This window comes from Rousettus aegyptiacus, unplaced genomic scaffold (genome assembly GCF_014176215.1).
Source record: "Rousettus aegyptiacus isolate mRouAeg1 unplaced genomic scaffold, mRouAeg1.p scaffold_m13_p_1, whole genome shotgun sequence".
NCBI lineage: Eukaryota > Metazoa > Chordata > Mammalia > Chiroptera > Pteropodidae > Rousettus > Rousettus aegyptiacus.
Genome location: NW_023416284.1, coordinates 91,741,246 through 91,755,299, shown reverse-complemented (window position 1 = coordinate 91,755,299; position 14,054 = coordinate 91,741,246). Strand labels below are relative to the sequence as shown.

The following is a 14,054-nucleotide window of genomic DNA, read 5'->3' as shown; positions in this document are numbered from 1 at the left end:
CTAGTGGTGAGGGGCAAAAGTGACAAGGAAAGGCCCCAGCTACCAAATGTAAAGGCTCTGTAAAGTCTACCATCGGCAGCAGCATCTCTGAGATCCAGACTTAATTTTCCCTCCCATGACCTATATCATCCATTTCTAGACTCACCCTAGAGAGGGTGGTTCTCCTGCAGACTGGAGGAAGGGGGTGAAGGCTGGCTGGCTGGCTGGCTGAGTAATTTGTGAACCAAATGCACACAGGTGTCACCCAGAGCACCTGCAGCTGCCCCCAGGCTGAGATTTATAATCCCTGCCTCTCTTGGCTCTACCCACTTGCCAGCCAAAAAATACTTTTACACACTTCACACACCACTGTGATCATTCTATTACCCCACTCAATCCCCTGCAAGGAGTCCTTCCAGCCTGTCTGCCCACGTGGAAACCCCTCTGCAATGTGTTCCCACTCAGCTCTTACCCTGGGCTCACTGCTGTCAAGGCCCTGCCTCATTTCTGCCCCCACAGTCCCTGGTGTGAAAAGCCCTGAAGTCTCCAATCTGAGGACCCTTTGGTATATCACCTCAGGCAAGTCATTTAGCCTCATTAAGCCAAGGGTTGTCACTGCAGGTACAAATGCCAGGTACTACTGCCACTCCTGGCATGACCGACGTGACACACAGGGGAGCTCAGGGCTCACATGTGATGAACTTACCGGAGATTTAGGCTCTGTTCTCCTCCCCTCGCTCCAGGCTCCTTCCCTCCTCTATCACAGGCCCCACTTCTAGGGGGGAGCCCCCCAGCCCCACAGGGGATGAAGTAGGGAGAGTAGGCCTGGGGATGGACCACAGGGACTCTAGACAAGTGCTCAGGGGTAACTGAAACCCAGAAACCGCCCCCTAAACTGAGAGCAGAGAGCTGGTGTGGCCCCACCCTAAAATCCAGCACATCACCCCACCCCCAACCCCAGCCACGGCCCCACCCACCCCACAGCCCCACTGGGCCAAGCTTGGGAGGGGATATGGGGTCTGGAATGTAGGGCAGGGCAGAGTGTGAGCCAGTGGCTATAGCAGGAGTTTTTAGGCCAAGGAGTTGTAGACAGCCTGGGTCTCCGGAGTCCCACAGTGGAATCGATGGGCTGATTCTGTCCTCACAAGGCCCCTCTCTCCACTTCCCCCTCCCATCACAGCTATCACACCCAAGCTCCAGGGCAGATGCTGGTCTTACTCACCATACACCCTAGTGCAACACTCTCAAACTTGTCACATAAAGTAGACCATACCTCTTGGGGCACAGGGTCCCTGTTTCCACTGCCTCCACCACCAGAGAAATACGCAGAATTAGAGAAAGTCTGTGAGGTAAAAGATATGCCTTCCCTTTGATCTCAGAATTCCACTTCTGGGACTTTATCTTGAGAGGATAATTGGACAAGTATTCAGGTAGGTACGGACTAGAATGTTCAGCGCAATTGTCTGTAATGGCAAAAATTTAGAAACAACCCGAATACCCAATACTACAGATACTTAAATAAATTCGGGTACATCATACCACGGAACACTATGCAGCCCTAACACTGGTGTGCTGGCATGGGAAAGACAGTTTATCATACTCCAAAAAAGGACAGGATACAAAGCCCCGTGTAGTTTGATAGCATTTTGTAAATGTTTATTTGTGTAGGTAAAGAGGCTAGAATGTCCACATCAGAATGTGAATATAAGTCACAGACCATTTTTATTTGAGTTTTTCAGTCTATATTGTATTTTAATCAGGAAAAAAATACATATTTTCAGAAAATGAGTTGCACGGATTGGTCCAGTTAAGGCCAAGACCCTACCTTGGAGCACAAGACAGCGGTAATTCCAACATCTCATTCCAGTAAAATAACAATGAAGTGACAGCCAATGGCAGGTGTGAAATCTACCCCAGGGGAATGTGGTCTGCACAGGAGGGGTGCCTCCCGCATCTCTAAGACTTCAGGCTGAAAGGGCCTTACAGACCACCCTTCTCTCCCAGTCCCCACTGTGCGGACTGGAACAGGCTGGAACTCTGTCTCTTACTACTGATTCCCCAGTGACTACTAGAACAGTGCCCCACATAAAGTAGGTGCTCAATAAATGTTTGTTGAATGACTTAATGAAGTCTGACAAAGGCTAAGAGATGGGCTCTCTGAACCAAGAGGCAAGCAGACCCAACAGGTAGGCTTCCTCACAGCCTATTAGCCTAGGGGACCTTTAGATCAGGAGTCCCAGCCCCAGGTACACATTAAAATCACCCAGGGAAGTTTTTAAACAATTCAACCCTCTGACCCCCGCCCTAGGAATGTTAATACAGTTGGTCTGACCTGGGACTTGGGAGCTGGAATTTTTTTAAATACCCCAGGGGATTCTCAGGTGCAAACAGCACCTTAGAAAACAGGGCCCGCCAAAGTCACACAGCAGTTAGTGACAAAGCAGGAGAGTCATGCCCCTAATTATCCACATTTATTGTTGTTACGTGCCATTGAATCAGCTCCAACCACTGGAAACCCTATGAATCAGTAATCCCCACACTGTCCTGTCCTCAACGGCCCTGCTCAGCTCCTATAGACTCACGCCCAGGGCTTTTATGGAGTCAATCCAACGCACGCATGGTCTTCCTCGTTTCCTACTGCCTTCTATTTTTCCCAGCATTGTTGCCTTTTCCAAAGAACTCTGCCTTCCACATTTTCTGGGTCCTGACCTCCAGTGCCCCCCTCTCAGGAAAAGTGGGTCAGGCTGCAAGGTAGACGGGGAACCCCAAGGAAGGATTCCTGTGATCGCCCACCCCGTGCAATATAGGTAGAGAAGCCCTGAGAGCCCCCAGATAGTGCTCCATGGCCCAGGTGTGGGTGGGCAGAGGCACTGTGACAAATGTTGGGAGCTCAGCTTCAAGAGCAATTCTACTGCACTCCCCACCTTACTCCCTGTGGTCTGAGGGCCACCCCTCTTGGGCACTCAAAAGAGGTCTTCAAGGAACAGGGTGTGAGACTGGAAGGGGCCCACGCTGCGCACTCAGAGGAAGTTCCCCACAGCTAGTGGCCTGGAGCCACATTAAATCCTAAATCTTTTGCTGACCCATCAGCTTCTCGAGCCTGGCACCTGCTGCCTCCCACCTAGGGTGAGAAGTGAGACAGTGGCCCTGGCCACACTCTTCTGCCAAGAACAGGCGTGGGCCTGCTTTCCCTTCCCGGGCAAGGTCTCGACCTGCTCCAGTATCCACTTCCCAGACCCCTCCCATCCTCCTGACCCAGAGTTAATGTACAACCCTCACCCGGAGCTCTAATTATCCAGGAGGCTTTAATTGGCCTCCTCCACTTGGTCCTGCAGGGCCTGGCCTAAACCCAAAAGCTACCCTAGACTCCCCCTCCTCCACCACTGCTCCCCACCGCACATCCTGGCTAAGCCAGCCTCTCTACCCCAGTCTCCAACAAGTTCATTTCGTCCAGCCATTACTGAGCACCTCTTGGACACCAAGCACTGGGCTAGCCTGAGAACTCAGTTAGATCAGGCTCTGGGGTTCACAGACTTAGGCACCAACAACCAGGGCAGAGGTAAAAGGAGACCAGAGTTTGAGGATGATCCTGGTGAAAAAGATCCTGGCAAGGAAGGAGCAAAGAATCACTTAGAGAAATGCTTCTCACACTAGACGGCACCAAATCCCCTGGGGATCAGCATGCAGGTTCTGAATCAGCAGGACAGGCAGGGGTGTGAGATTCTGTTTTTCTAACAAGCTTCTAGGCGATGTTGATGCCACTGGAGCTGGACCGAGGCATGACTTACAGTGCTTAGAACATTCTTTCATTGACTCTCAGTTCTGAGAAGTTAGGACACACAGCTCCCTTATTTGCCACCGAGTCCCCAGTGCCCAGCACAATGCCTGTGGACATGCTGAGTGGATGAATGGTGTAATTAATCAGTTAATCCTGGCAAAGTGCCCAGCATTAGGTGGCCCTACAGAGAAGCCGCCAACTAATTGTAAAACAACACAATTAACACCAGAGAAGAGTTTGTACAAAGCAGTACAGAGCACAGAGGGAAAAGGGTTAATTCTGGGTGGGGGGGGCGGGGGGGGAGGGCTGGGTCTCTCATAAGAGGCCACTTTGCACCAGGTCTTAGAGGGTAGGTCAGATTTACCCAGGCGGAGACGGGCTAAAAGATGGGCAACTCAGGGGCAAAGGTAAAGAGACTGTGAGCCTGCGGTAGATTCCAGGAACTGAGGGCAGTGTGGCGCACCTGGGAAGAGGTATATCAGGGGGAGGTGAAAAAAACCAGAAAATTAAGTAAATTAAGTTGGGGTCAGCACATGCTGGTGCTAGAATGCCAGGCTGAGAGAGTGGGCATCCATCAGTGGAAAGTCAGGAGTGGTAAGAGATGTTTGCCCAGGGTACCAGCACCCTGGAGCAGAGGGGGCTTTCAGAGGTCTCCAGGTCCTGCTCCAGGTTCAAAGTGGACTGGAAGAAGCAGCTTCATAGGGCAGGAAGGGCTAAGGCAGGAGGGAGCTATGTATCCTTTGTGATGGGACCAGACCTGCAGAGAATGCAGAAGATATTCCTCCTGATTCTGCTAGATCTCACAGGTGCTTGAAAACATCTGTGTGCTCAGCCCTGAGCTAAAGCACAAAGCAACAGAGAAGATGGTCACTTCATAGCCTCCAGTGCTATTCAGACACTAGGACAGGGGCTTCCACCATCCACCCCATGTCCCCCATGGCCTTCACATTCTCTCCTCCTTCCCTCAGTATGTGCAGGCCTTGGCCTCAAGCAACAGCCCTGGCCAGAGGGGCAGCCAGGGCCCTGATCATTGCTGGGGGGAGGGGAAGCCCAGATGTGCCTCCTCCCATCCTCAGGGTACCTGAACAAGAGAAGTCAGACCCAGTGGGTGAGAGAAAAAAGAGAGGTCTGGAGGGTGCTGAGATAAGAAGAGCAGGGTCTGCTGGAATTCCTAGAGTCCCCTGCCAGCAGAGCCAGCCCTCCAACCCCCACAGTCCTATTGGATTCCCTTTGCTACCAGACTAAAGCTAAACTTCCAACCACCTTGGAAGGACACCCAGGGAGCCAGGTGACTCCCACCTGCCAGCTTAGGATGAGACAAGCCAGGTCCAGAGCCAACCCTGGGCTGGGTTGGGCTGGGGACATCCTCCAAAGCCCCCAGAGAGGAGGTACCTCGTGGCTGGCTGCTGTTCAGAGGAGTAGGGTCGGCAGGAGGGTAGGTTTGTCCTAAATGATAGCCGGGTGTGGTGGGGAGAATGAGACAACTTAACACAGGTCCTCAGACTGGAAATGGGATCAAGGCAACAGGCCCTGCCTTTGAGCATGGCTGGAAAGGTGGAGAAACCACTCTACCCCAACATCCTCACCCCCAGGAACTCACCCGACTGCTCCTCTGAAAAGAACTTATTCCCTCTGCCTAATTCCTCTCCTGCCTTATGCCTGCTTCAGGTCTGGCTCTCCTCAGGGACTTGAATTGATTTCCTGCTTATCCAGACCAGACCCTGGGGGGTGGCGACCAGAATTAATTAATGTTTGCGAAGTGCTCCCGAGATTCCAGGACCAGGGACCCACGGGCGCCAGATGAGCTGCACAGGAAATTAACAGGGGTAGTCGGGGGAAAGTGGGGCAGCCAGCCAGGACCTGGGAACCCTGAAAGGAAAGGGCTGAGAAGGCACTCCTACTAAAGGGGGCAGGGCAGGAGAGAGCTACGAGGAAAAGGTGCAACCTCTCAAAGGTGCGACAGGTCCCGAACTAGAGGATTCCTAGTTCCAGGCTGAACGTGCCTACCCCCAACAGCTTCACCCTGCCCCTCCCTAGAGCTGGTCACGTCCAGCCCGGATGCCTTTCCCAAAATCAGGACCCAGGAACCCACCTGCCCCCGCCCCGGGACCACCTGCCGAGGAAGTCTCTCCGCCCCGTCTGAAGGAAGGCGACCGCGCGAGGGTGGAGACTTCGCAGAGGAGGGCGCCTCCTGCTAACTCCGACAAAGCACCAACTCCTACCTGGGCAAACATTTAACTTCCTTTCTTTAAAAGCAAGAGGCGAGTCGTTCCCCTACTCCTTGAAGCTGGGGATGTCCGGGTCCTCTGTCAGAGGCGGGCCACAGGACGCACGCAACTGGTACCAGGGCCCAGGGCGTCCCCTCCCCGCCTGCGCCCCCCTCGAACTCGGCTCACTCACCCCAAAGTGCTGATGAAGCCATTGACCGAGCCCTCGGCGTACAGGGAGACTATGTCTCCGATGTGAAGAAAGCTCGACATCTCGCTCATAGCTGCGGCCCTCGGGGAAGCTAGGGCAGTGGGGGCCCCTAGGGGCGCGCGGCTGGGCTCGATGCGGAGGACGGAGATGACCCGGGAGGCGAAGAGGGGCGCGTCCCCACCTCGAAGCAGAGCGCTCGGCGCGGCCGGGGAGGGCTAGCGGCCACCGGAGCGGAAGGCGGCGCGCAGCCGCCGCGAGCCGGCAGTGAGGGGGGGGCGGGGTGCCCGCGTCTTGGCGCGCCCGCAGCCCGCCCGCCTGCCTAACCGGCCCGCGCGTACCTGCAGCGTAAAAGGAGCAGGAAGTCTGGGGCCGCCACACATACATGCAAATCCCGCCCGGTAGGCGGGGGAAGCCACACCCCGGCCCCCCCCCCCGCACCCCGCGCAGCCCGCCCCCGGCACCCACGTGCGCCGGCGCCCTGCGCCCCTCGCCTGTCCCCGCCCGGCCTCCCGGACGCAGAGCGAGCCGCCTACCCCGCGAAACTCCGAGGAGTCCTGGGTTCCTGAGAGGTCCCTGGGACAGAATTCCAGTTCCGGCGAGTCCCCAAGCAGACTCGCGGAACCGCCACCCAAGAAAGCCCAGATGTAGTTGGAGCTGTGTGCCCTCGGGGTTCCCCGGACCATCTACTCCTCGGGTCGCTGGGAGTCGGTGCGGCTGCTCACCGACCCGCTGGGAGGGGCAGCCGCCCGTCGTCCCGTAGGCGCTACCTTGAGCTGGGCGCGGAGGACCCGGGAGCGCCCTACCCGCGGCCGCCCTTGGGCCATCGGGCTGTCTCCGCGCCCCGCTAAGCGCCGTCTCCAGACTAGAGGCGCGCTCGTTCCTTCGCAGCGCGAATCGAAATCCATTTTTCTCCAAGTTTAAAGCCTTTTCATTGCACAATAGAAAGCGTTCGGGCTTAGAGGGGAAATGAAGCAATGGGGTGGGTTTTGTTTTTTTCTCTCTGCATTCCTGTGTACAAAGAGATCCAACTTCCGAATCAGTTCAGCCGCTCCCTCTCCAGGAGTTAGTTCCAAAACTCTTGGCTCTTTCCGTCTTTCTTTTTAAAAAGGGAGGAGGGAGATAGAGGGAGAAAACTACCTTCGCTAGTTAATAGCGCACCTTGCCAACAATTACAAGGCTGGTGCCGGCCTCTGGGAGTGACCCACTGCGTTGTCATCGCCAAGCTTTCTCTACTGCCCTCATAAACTCACGTCCCCGGCTCGCCTACTTTCTGTTCTGTTCCCGGGTGCTTGGGTGTTTGCTTCCTAATCCTTTAATTTGAATTCCTGGCATAGAATGCCCACTGCCACCCGCATTCGATCACATTTACTTCCTTCCGAAGCCCCTACCCCCTCCCTGCCTTCCTGGGAAGGGGGAGGCCTGTCCCTGGGAGAAAGGAAGGAGGGGACTGGAAGACTGAAGCAGGAAGAAGAGCCCCGGGGAGGGGTGAGGCAGCTAAGAGCTGAGAGACAGCTGCTGACCCAGGGGGAGGCAGAGAAGAGTTCCTGGGTGTGTGGCTTTTTCACAAAGACCCCTAGAACGTGGGAGGGGGGCTACCTCCAGGATTTCTGAGTCCAGTGTTCTATAGTTTTCATCAGGACCCACACAAATAAGTTCTACATCAGACCAGTCCACACCTTCATCTATATATAAGCAAAACAATAGTTTTGCAAAACAATACTTACCCTTATGACCTGTGATACACTTTGATATTTTCTGTTCTATTTCAGTGTTTTGCTTTGTTTTTTAACACCGATTGTAACCCACTAAGTTGCTCTTTCAAATCTACCAAATAGGTTGCAAACTGAGGTTTAGAAACCTCATCCAGACCACTCTGCCAAAAGGAATGACCAAAGCCCACAGAAGGAACACCAAACCTCAAGATCACACAGAGGGTTCATGGCAACGGGAGCCCAAAACCCAGCCTGACTCCTAGCCCAGGGCTCTTCTCCCCACTACCCAACACTGCGCTGGAGCTGGAGCTGTTCACCCCTGGAGCCCTGCTGGAAGGGCCAGCCCCTGGAACAGCTTCACGTGCTCCCGGAAGTTAGGCCTCCACTGACTTGCCCGTAGATAGAAACATGTGCATTCATACCATAAGCATATATTGAGGGCCCACTATGTGCCAGGCCTCTGCTGGGTACCAGACTCTGATCAATCCTCCAGCCCCAGCCCAATTCTCTTTCCCTTTCCCCAAACAGCAAAGATGAAAAAAGACATTCTGGAAACTCTCTTTCCAGTGGCCGGACTTAGGACACGTGCCTTCCTTGCCCCGCCACATCCAGGAGTCCATGTCCTTCTTCTCCTAACACTCAAAAGATGGTTCCATAACCTAGCTAAGGTCTCTTGGCCAGGAAGGAGAAGTCAGGCCCAAAGCACATGCAGCTGCTTCTCCCTCTATCCACAATCTGGGAGTGCTCTGAGCATCTATCCTTCCACCAACCAAGAGGACTCAAAGCTGGAAGCCCAACTCCCATCAGACTGTTAAATCTTCATCGAGACACCATTGCCAGCCTCCCACTACACATACTGCTTCTAAGTATTTTTCTAGAATAAAACGTCCTTGCTGCATTCCCAGAGGAGCCACCCTTGGGCTCTAGGCCCTGTCATCTGCTTAGATAATACAGCTCCAATGAGTTCACTCCCTGATGCCCTGTTTGAAACCCTTCTGTATCTCCTCATCACCCACAGAATAAAGTCTACAAGCTTTAGCTTAGCACTCCAGGTCCTGTCTGTCCCCATCCTCCTCTCCCTTACACCCCGGGGCAGACCCAAAAGTTGATCCTCAGGGAGGAACCATGCTATTGTTAACCTAAAAATAAAGTCTTTCAAAGAAAGAGGCAAGGAGCGTTTATTTGAGATCAAAAAGAATAACTGTTCAGGAAGCATTGATTCAGGCAGAAGCCCAAATAATGTTCTGATTTAGAGACAAAGGCAATGAGTATTTATGAGAAGGAGAGAGGAACAAATACATCACTAAATGGAAGGCATTTCTATTGGTTCAAATAAGCTAACGCAGTGCCACTAACTCTAAACAATGTTTTTAAGTTTCAGTCCAGCAGTCATAAGTCTATAGTCATAATATCTGCTTTCTTGTTACATTTGCAAGCAGTTCTTTGGGAAACGAGGTTGCTCAGGCCCAGGCCAAAGGTTATTTTTGCCCTGTTTTTAACATTCCAAGCTTTGAGGTTAAGACCCACAAGACAGCTCCTTTGGCATGGCCACTCCACTACATTTTAAAGTGGCTTAGCCTATATTATTGTTTACCCTATCAACTGCTCAAGAGCGCAGGCTCTGGCTCTTGTAGGCCTAGGTTTGAGTCCCAGTCCTGCCCCTTTGCATCAACAGTTCTCTCAGCCTGTTTTCTCATCTGCTAAAGGTGGAGAGTATGGTACCAACACGTGAGGGAAGTGGATAAAGCCATCAGCACAGAATCCCTAGCTGGGAAGGACCTGGTGTGTTCATTCTCATTTTCCCCAGGACTTCATCCACTCATGTCCAAGTTCCTGGACTCACGTGGTTCCCTCTGCACTTCCCCCTTTTAGTTACCATGATCAGAATAAAGTCTCCTCCCCTGATGTCCTGGAGCACCAATCTCGTAAATATTTTTATGAAATATTTTAATTAAAAAATAATATCAAATAAAAATAATACATTAAAAATATAGTGAGTACACTGTACCTTTCCTGCAGCTTTGTCAAATCTTAATATTTTGCGAAATTTGGTTCCAGTATATTTTTTAAGGACTAAACCTTAAACATTCAGTTTAAGTTCCTTATACACTCCTCCCCAATTACATTCCCCTCTTCCTCCCCTAGAACTAACCGCTATCTTGATTTGGATGGGTGTCACTTCATGCAGTTTTATGCTGGTACCACATACAGATGTATCCATAAACAGTGTATGTTATCACTCTGCAGGGTTTTACATATTATATAAATGGTATCACCCTTTGATACGTGGAGCTGCTGTGTGATAGTCCACTTCCTGACCAAGCCGCAATGCCACAATCTGTTTATCCATTTTATTGGTAACTATTAAGCCCTATCTAAGTTTTTGCTATCAAAACAATGTTGCAATAAACATTCATGTCTCTTTGTGCACACACAGGAGTGTCTCTAGGCAGCATTGTTCAAACTAGGGATTGAGACGTATTGATGAGTCATGAAATCAATTTAGTGGGGATCATCATTTTTTTTTTAAGATCAGATTTTCAAAACTCAGAATTGATTAGAAAATATCAATGTGCATCACACATCATCAGAGGAACTATAAGGATAAAAGTTGTATTTGTCGTATGTGGTATGTGCATTCTGGAACACAGTATGTGCTCATTGAGAGCACCTGTTAAAAAGTTCGAAAAACTTTTCTACATTAACCAATGTCACTGTAATAAAAAATTAAAAATAAATTAAATAAATTAAAAAATAAAGTACATACATTAAAAAAGAGAGAAAAAAACTCTCCTCTAGGGTGAGAACTTAGAAAGTAGAATTGCTGAATCATAACCAAGTGCATTGTCAAATTCCTAGATTTGACAAATTACTCTCTAAAGTGGCCGTTCTAATTCATCCTCTCACCAGCCACTAGGAGTGTGCTCCCTGAACCATGCCCTCACCAACACTTGGTATTGTCAGGCTTTTCAATGTGAAATGTCTCATTCCCCCACTATCAGAGAATGTACCATGGGCCATCTTGAATTTTAATGGTCTCTCCCCTTTTTGGCCTCTCCAATAGACTATGAGCTCCTGGATGGAGGAGATTGGCTACCTCACTTTTTGTCTCTAGGTCAGACCAGTCACGTTATAAGTGCTTAATATATCTGAGCGGAATTGAACCATCAAGGAGAAGGAGAGTGGGGAAAGTTTATAAATTATATCAGCATATAAAAAGAGACTGTGGGAGTCCCAGGTTAGGGTGTCAGGCACCTAGCTCCCCTAGGTGGGAGCTGGGGAGCTTCCAGAAATGCTTTAAGCAGTTGAAAAGGACACCATCCCTCCTGAGTGGCTTGAGATGGGTATTGTTAAGCTGGAGACAAGTTCAAGCCCAGGAAGGTGGCTACCACCATCTCCATGGCAACCAGTCTGCCTGGTCCAGGTCCCAACTCATGGCTGGATGTCTCCCCATACCCACCAGCCCCACCTCCCAAGGGATCCTCTCCTAGAGAGAAAACTGAGGGAATGGGGAGCTCTGGTCAGAAATCTCAAACTCAGGAGTCACAGGAAGCCAGTGTTTGCAGGGGCCTCTACTAAGAACTAAAGGGTAGGGGCTGTATTAGAGGGGAACTAGTTTTGACCATATCTCTTATTTAAATATTTGTATTTTGGATTATGTGAATATATAACCTATAACCAAAAGGAAATAAAAAATAAAGATGTTCACAGCATCACCTCCAAGCTCCAAGAGCTGGCAGGAAGACCTCTAGGACACCCACCTGTTTCACACTCCATCCAATCTGGACCTTCGCAGGTGACCGAAGGAAGGGGGCTGCTGCTCAGACCCTCTCCTTGGACTCATAAGAAAACCCTGTCTGTGGACGAGGTAGGGGACATGTATAAGACTGAATTGGAGTATGGGGAGGGGCTCTGAACCCTAGGCCTTCTCCACCAGTATGCTTCCACCACACACATACCACCACCACCAAAACTGCCCTCCGGAGACTTACTACCAACTCTGTAGTGTAACTGCGCAAGACAGAGACTTCTTTGGTCTCAGTTTTCCCTTTGTAAACAGAGTTCATATCACCTTCCCAGATATCGACCTTGGCTCTGACAATTCTTTAAGCTCTTTCTGGCCTTCCCCAACTGTGATTAGGAGGGGTAGGATTCATCCCCCGACTACCACCACCCCATACTAGCTGTGCCGTCTCATGCTTTGGAGCAGATAGCAAACGGGGAATTCTCCAGACCTTTTTCTGCACCTCACTCCTGATTCGGCAGCAGAGCCAGGAGGGGCGGGGCGGGGCGGAGTCTGGCCAGAAGGACTGACTCAGTGCAGCAGCCACCCAGCCCGGTCACCCGCTGTGGGTGGGGTGCCAGCCCAGGCCGGCTGGGGTTCCCAGAGAATTCCTTCCCCATGCCATAAGCAGCCCTGGGCGGGACCCCAGCCCACAGTAACTCCTTAGCCATAGCCAGGGCTACCCGCCCCAGGAGCCTCCACTCTCCCTCAACACTCTCACTCTCCCTCATACACTCTTATCCACGGACTCACACATTCACCCTCCTGAGAAGCCTGAAAAGAGACAGAACTTGTTCTGTTGGCCTCCTCCCCGCCCCCACATGCCAGTCATCAATGCCATATCTATTTATTCAGACATTGCTGACCACCTACCACATGCAGGGGACTAGAGAGGAAGCAGACTGTAGGAATGTGGCCAGCTAAGCCCAACACGTGCTTAGATAAAAGAATCTGTAGCTGGGATTCCCTCTGGTCACAGAAAAAGGAGTCATCCTCTCCCCTTTCTAGCTTTGGCCTCTTGAGAGAGAAGGCCTGGAGTCCTGAAACCAAGGACCCTGCTGCTCCTGGTCCTTGCTCCTCCTCTGCCCTGAGGTGTTGGCTGGCAGGTAAGGCGTGACCCCTTCCCAGCACCTTCACAATCAGTGGAAAGCAGAAGTCCTGGAGCAAGACCACTGAGTCCTGGCTCAGCCACTTGCCAGCTGTACAGAGAAGCTGCCCAGCCTCCAGCATCGCAGTGTTCTTGTATGAAAAATAAGAATACAGAGCTGGAAACTAGCAACACATCCCCAGTGGTTGACTAAGGAGTGATCAGTGAATGCATGGACTTGCAGAGGTGTGGACAGGGTTAAGGGCCCAACAAGGGATGGTGCAGAGTCCTAGAGCTAGTAACTACAAAGCTGTTACCATTCCAGCCTGAAAGAGAGTCCACAGAACAAACACCCTCACCTCTCTCTCTTTCTGCCCACCAGTCTCTTTCTGGGCCTCCCTTTGGCTCAGAGAGTAAAGGAACCTGAGTAATTCAGGCCACAGAGGTCAGCCTCCCAGGACACAGAGCAAGCACAGAAGAGCTGACATTGGATCTGAAGGGGTAAATGGAGAATATTTAGCATAAGTCACTACTTTGTCAAACAGTCAGTTCGATTAGCAAATATTCTCCGTAATTGTCTTTGTTTGCATAGTCCTCAAGGTTCTCAATAAAGAGAAGTGCTTGAGATCTAAAGAAATGACAATCTAATGGTAGAATTTTGTTTTTTAGGATGACCAAAGGGGATATTAATGAGGCAGAAGATTTTATCGAGATCTCCAGAAATCAGCACCCCCCCAGGGCCCTCCCCAATTGAATAATCAGTTATCGAGCGCCTATTACACCCCCTAGCCAGGACGGGTACAGGGGGCTGGGCTGGGCTGCACATCCCCTTGAGTTCTGAGCCTGAGTTGGGACGTGCTGGAGATTACAGTTGAGGCTGTTCGATTACAGTTTCCAGTTGCCTTGTGAGGTCACCCCATCCTGATGCCCAGGTCAGGACCTTGGCAGAAGCCCCCAAGCAGAAAGAAGGTGTTGGGTAATTCCATCTCTTTCCAGACTCAGGAGGGGCACCCTGTACTGTGAGGAGAAGCTGCCCAGGCCTTGATGAGTGTGCCCAGGCCTCTACACCTCACCTGTCAACAAGGGGAGGCAGGTGGGGGGCAGGGGAAAATCAGCCCTGTGATCCTTTTGGGAAAGGCACCAGCATGAAAAACCTCCCAGGGCCAAGGCCAGGGCCAGGCAAGAGCAGCCTTTGTCTGGCACGAGATGAACAGGATGATGGGATGACGTCAAGTGCACCTGGGCTGGGCCCTGGCCTCCAGCTGTGCCCCACACCCGCCTTGGCAGACTGAGGCC

At 51.6% G+C, this 14,054-nt stretch overlaps 1 protein-coding gene across 4 annotated transcripts in view; it reads right to left on the bottom strand.

Moving 5' to 3' along the window:
* ITPR3 (inositol 1,4,5-trisphosphate receptor type 3) overlaps positions 1-6,481 on the bottom strand; it is a 64,257-nt gene extending 57,776 nt beyond the window's left edge. Inside the window, exon 1 of one of the 4 annotated variants that reach the window (XM_016146967.2) lies at positions 6,158-6,481. In XM_016146967.2, coding sequence (XP_016002453.2) covers positions 6,158-6,246 — 89 coding nt within the window. In that variant the 5' untranslated portion in view covers positions 6,247-6,481. The remainder of the gene's footprint in view (positions 1-6,157) is intronic. The other 3 variants (XM_036238929.1, XM_036238920.1, XM_036238922.1) reach the window with 3 other exon arrangements.
* Positions 6,482-14,054: the final 7,573 nt, after the last annotated feature.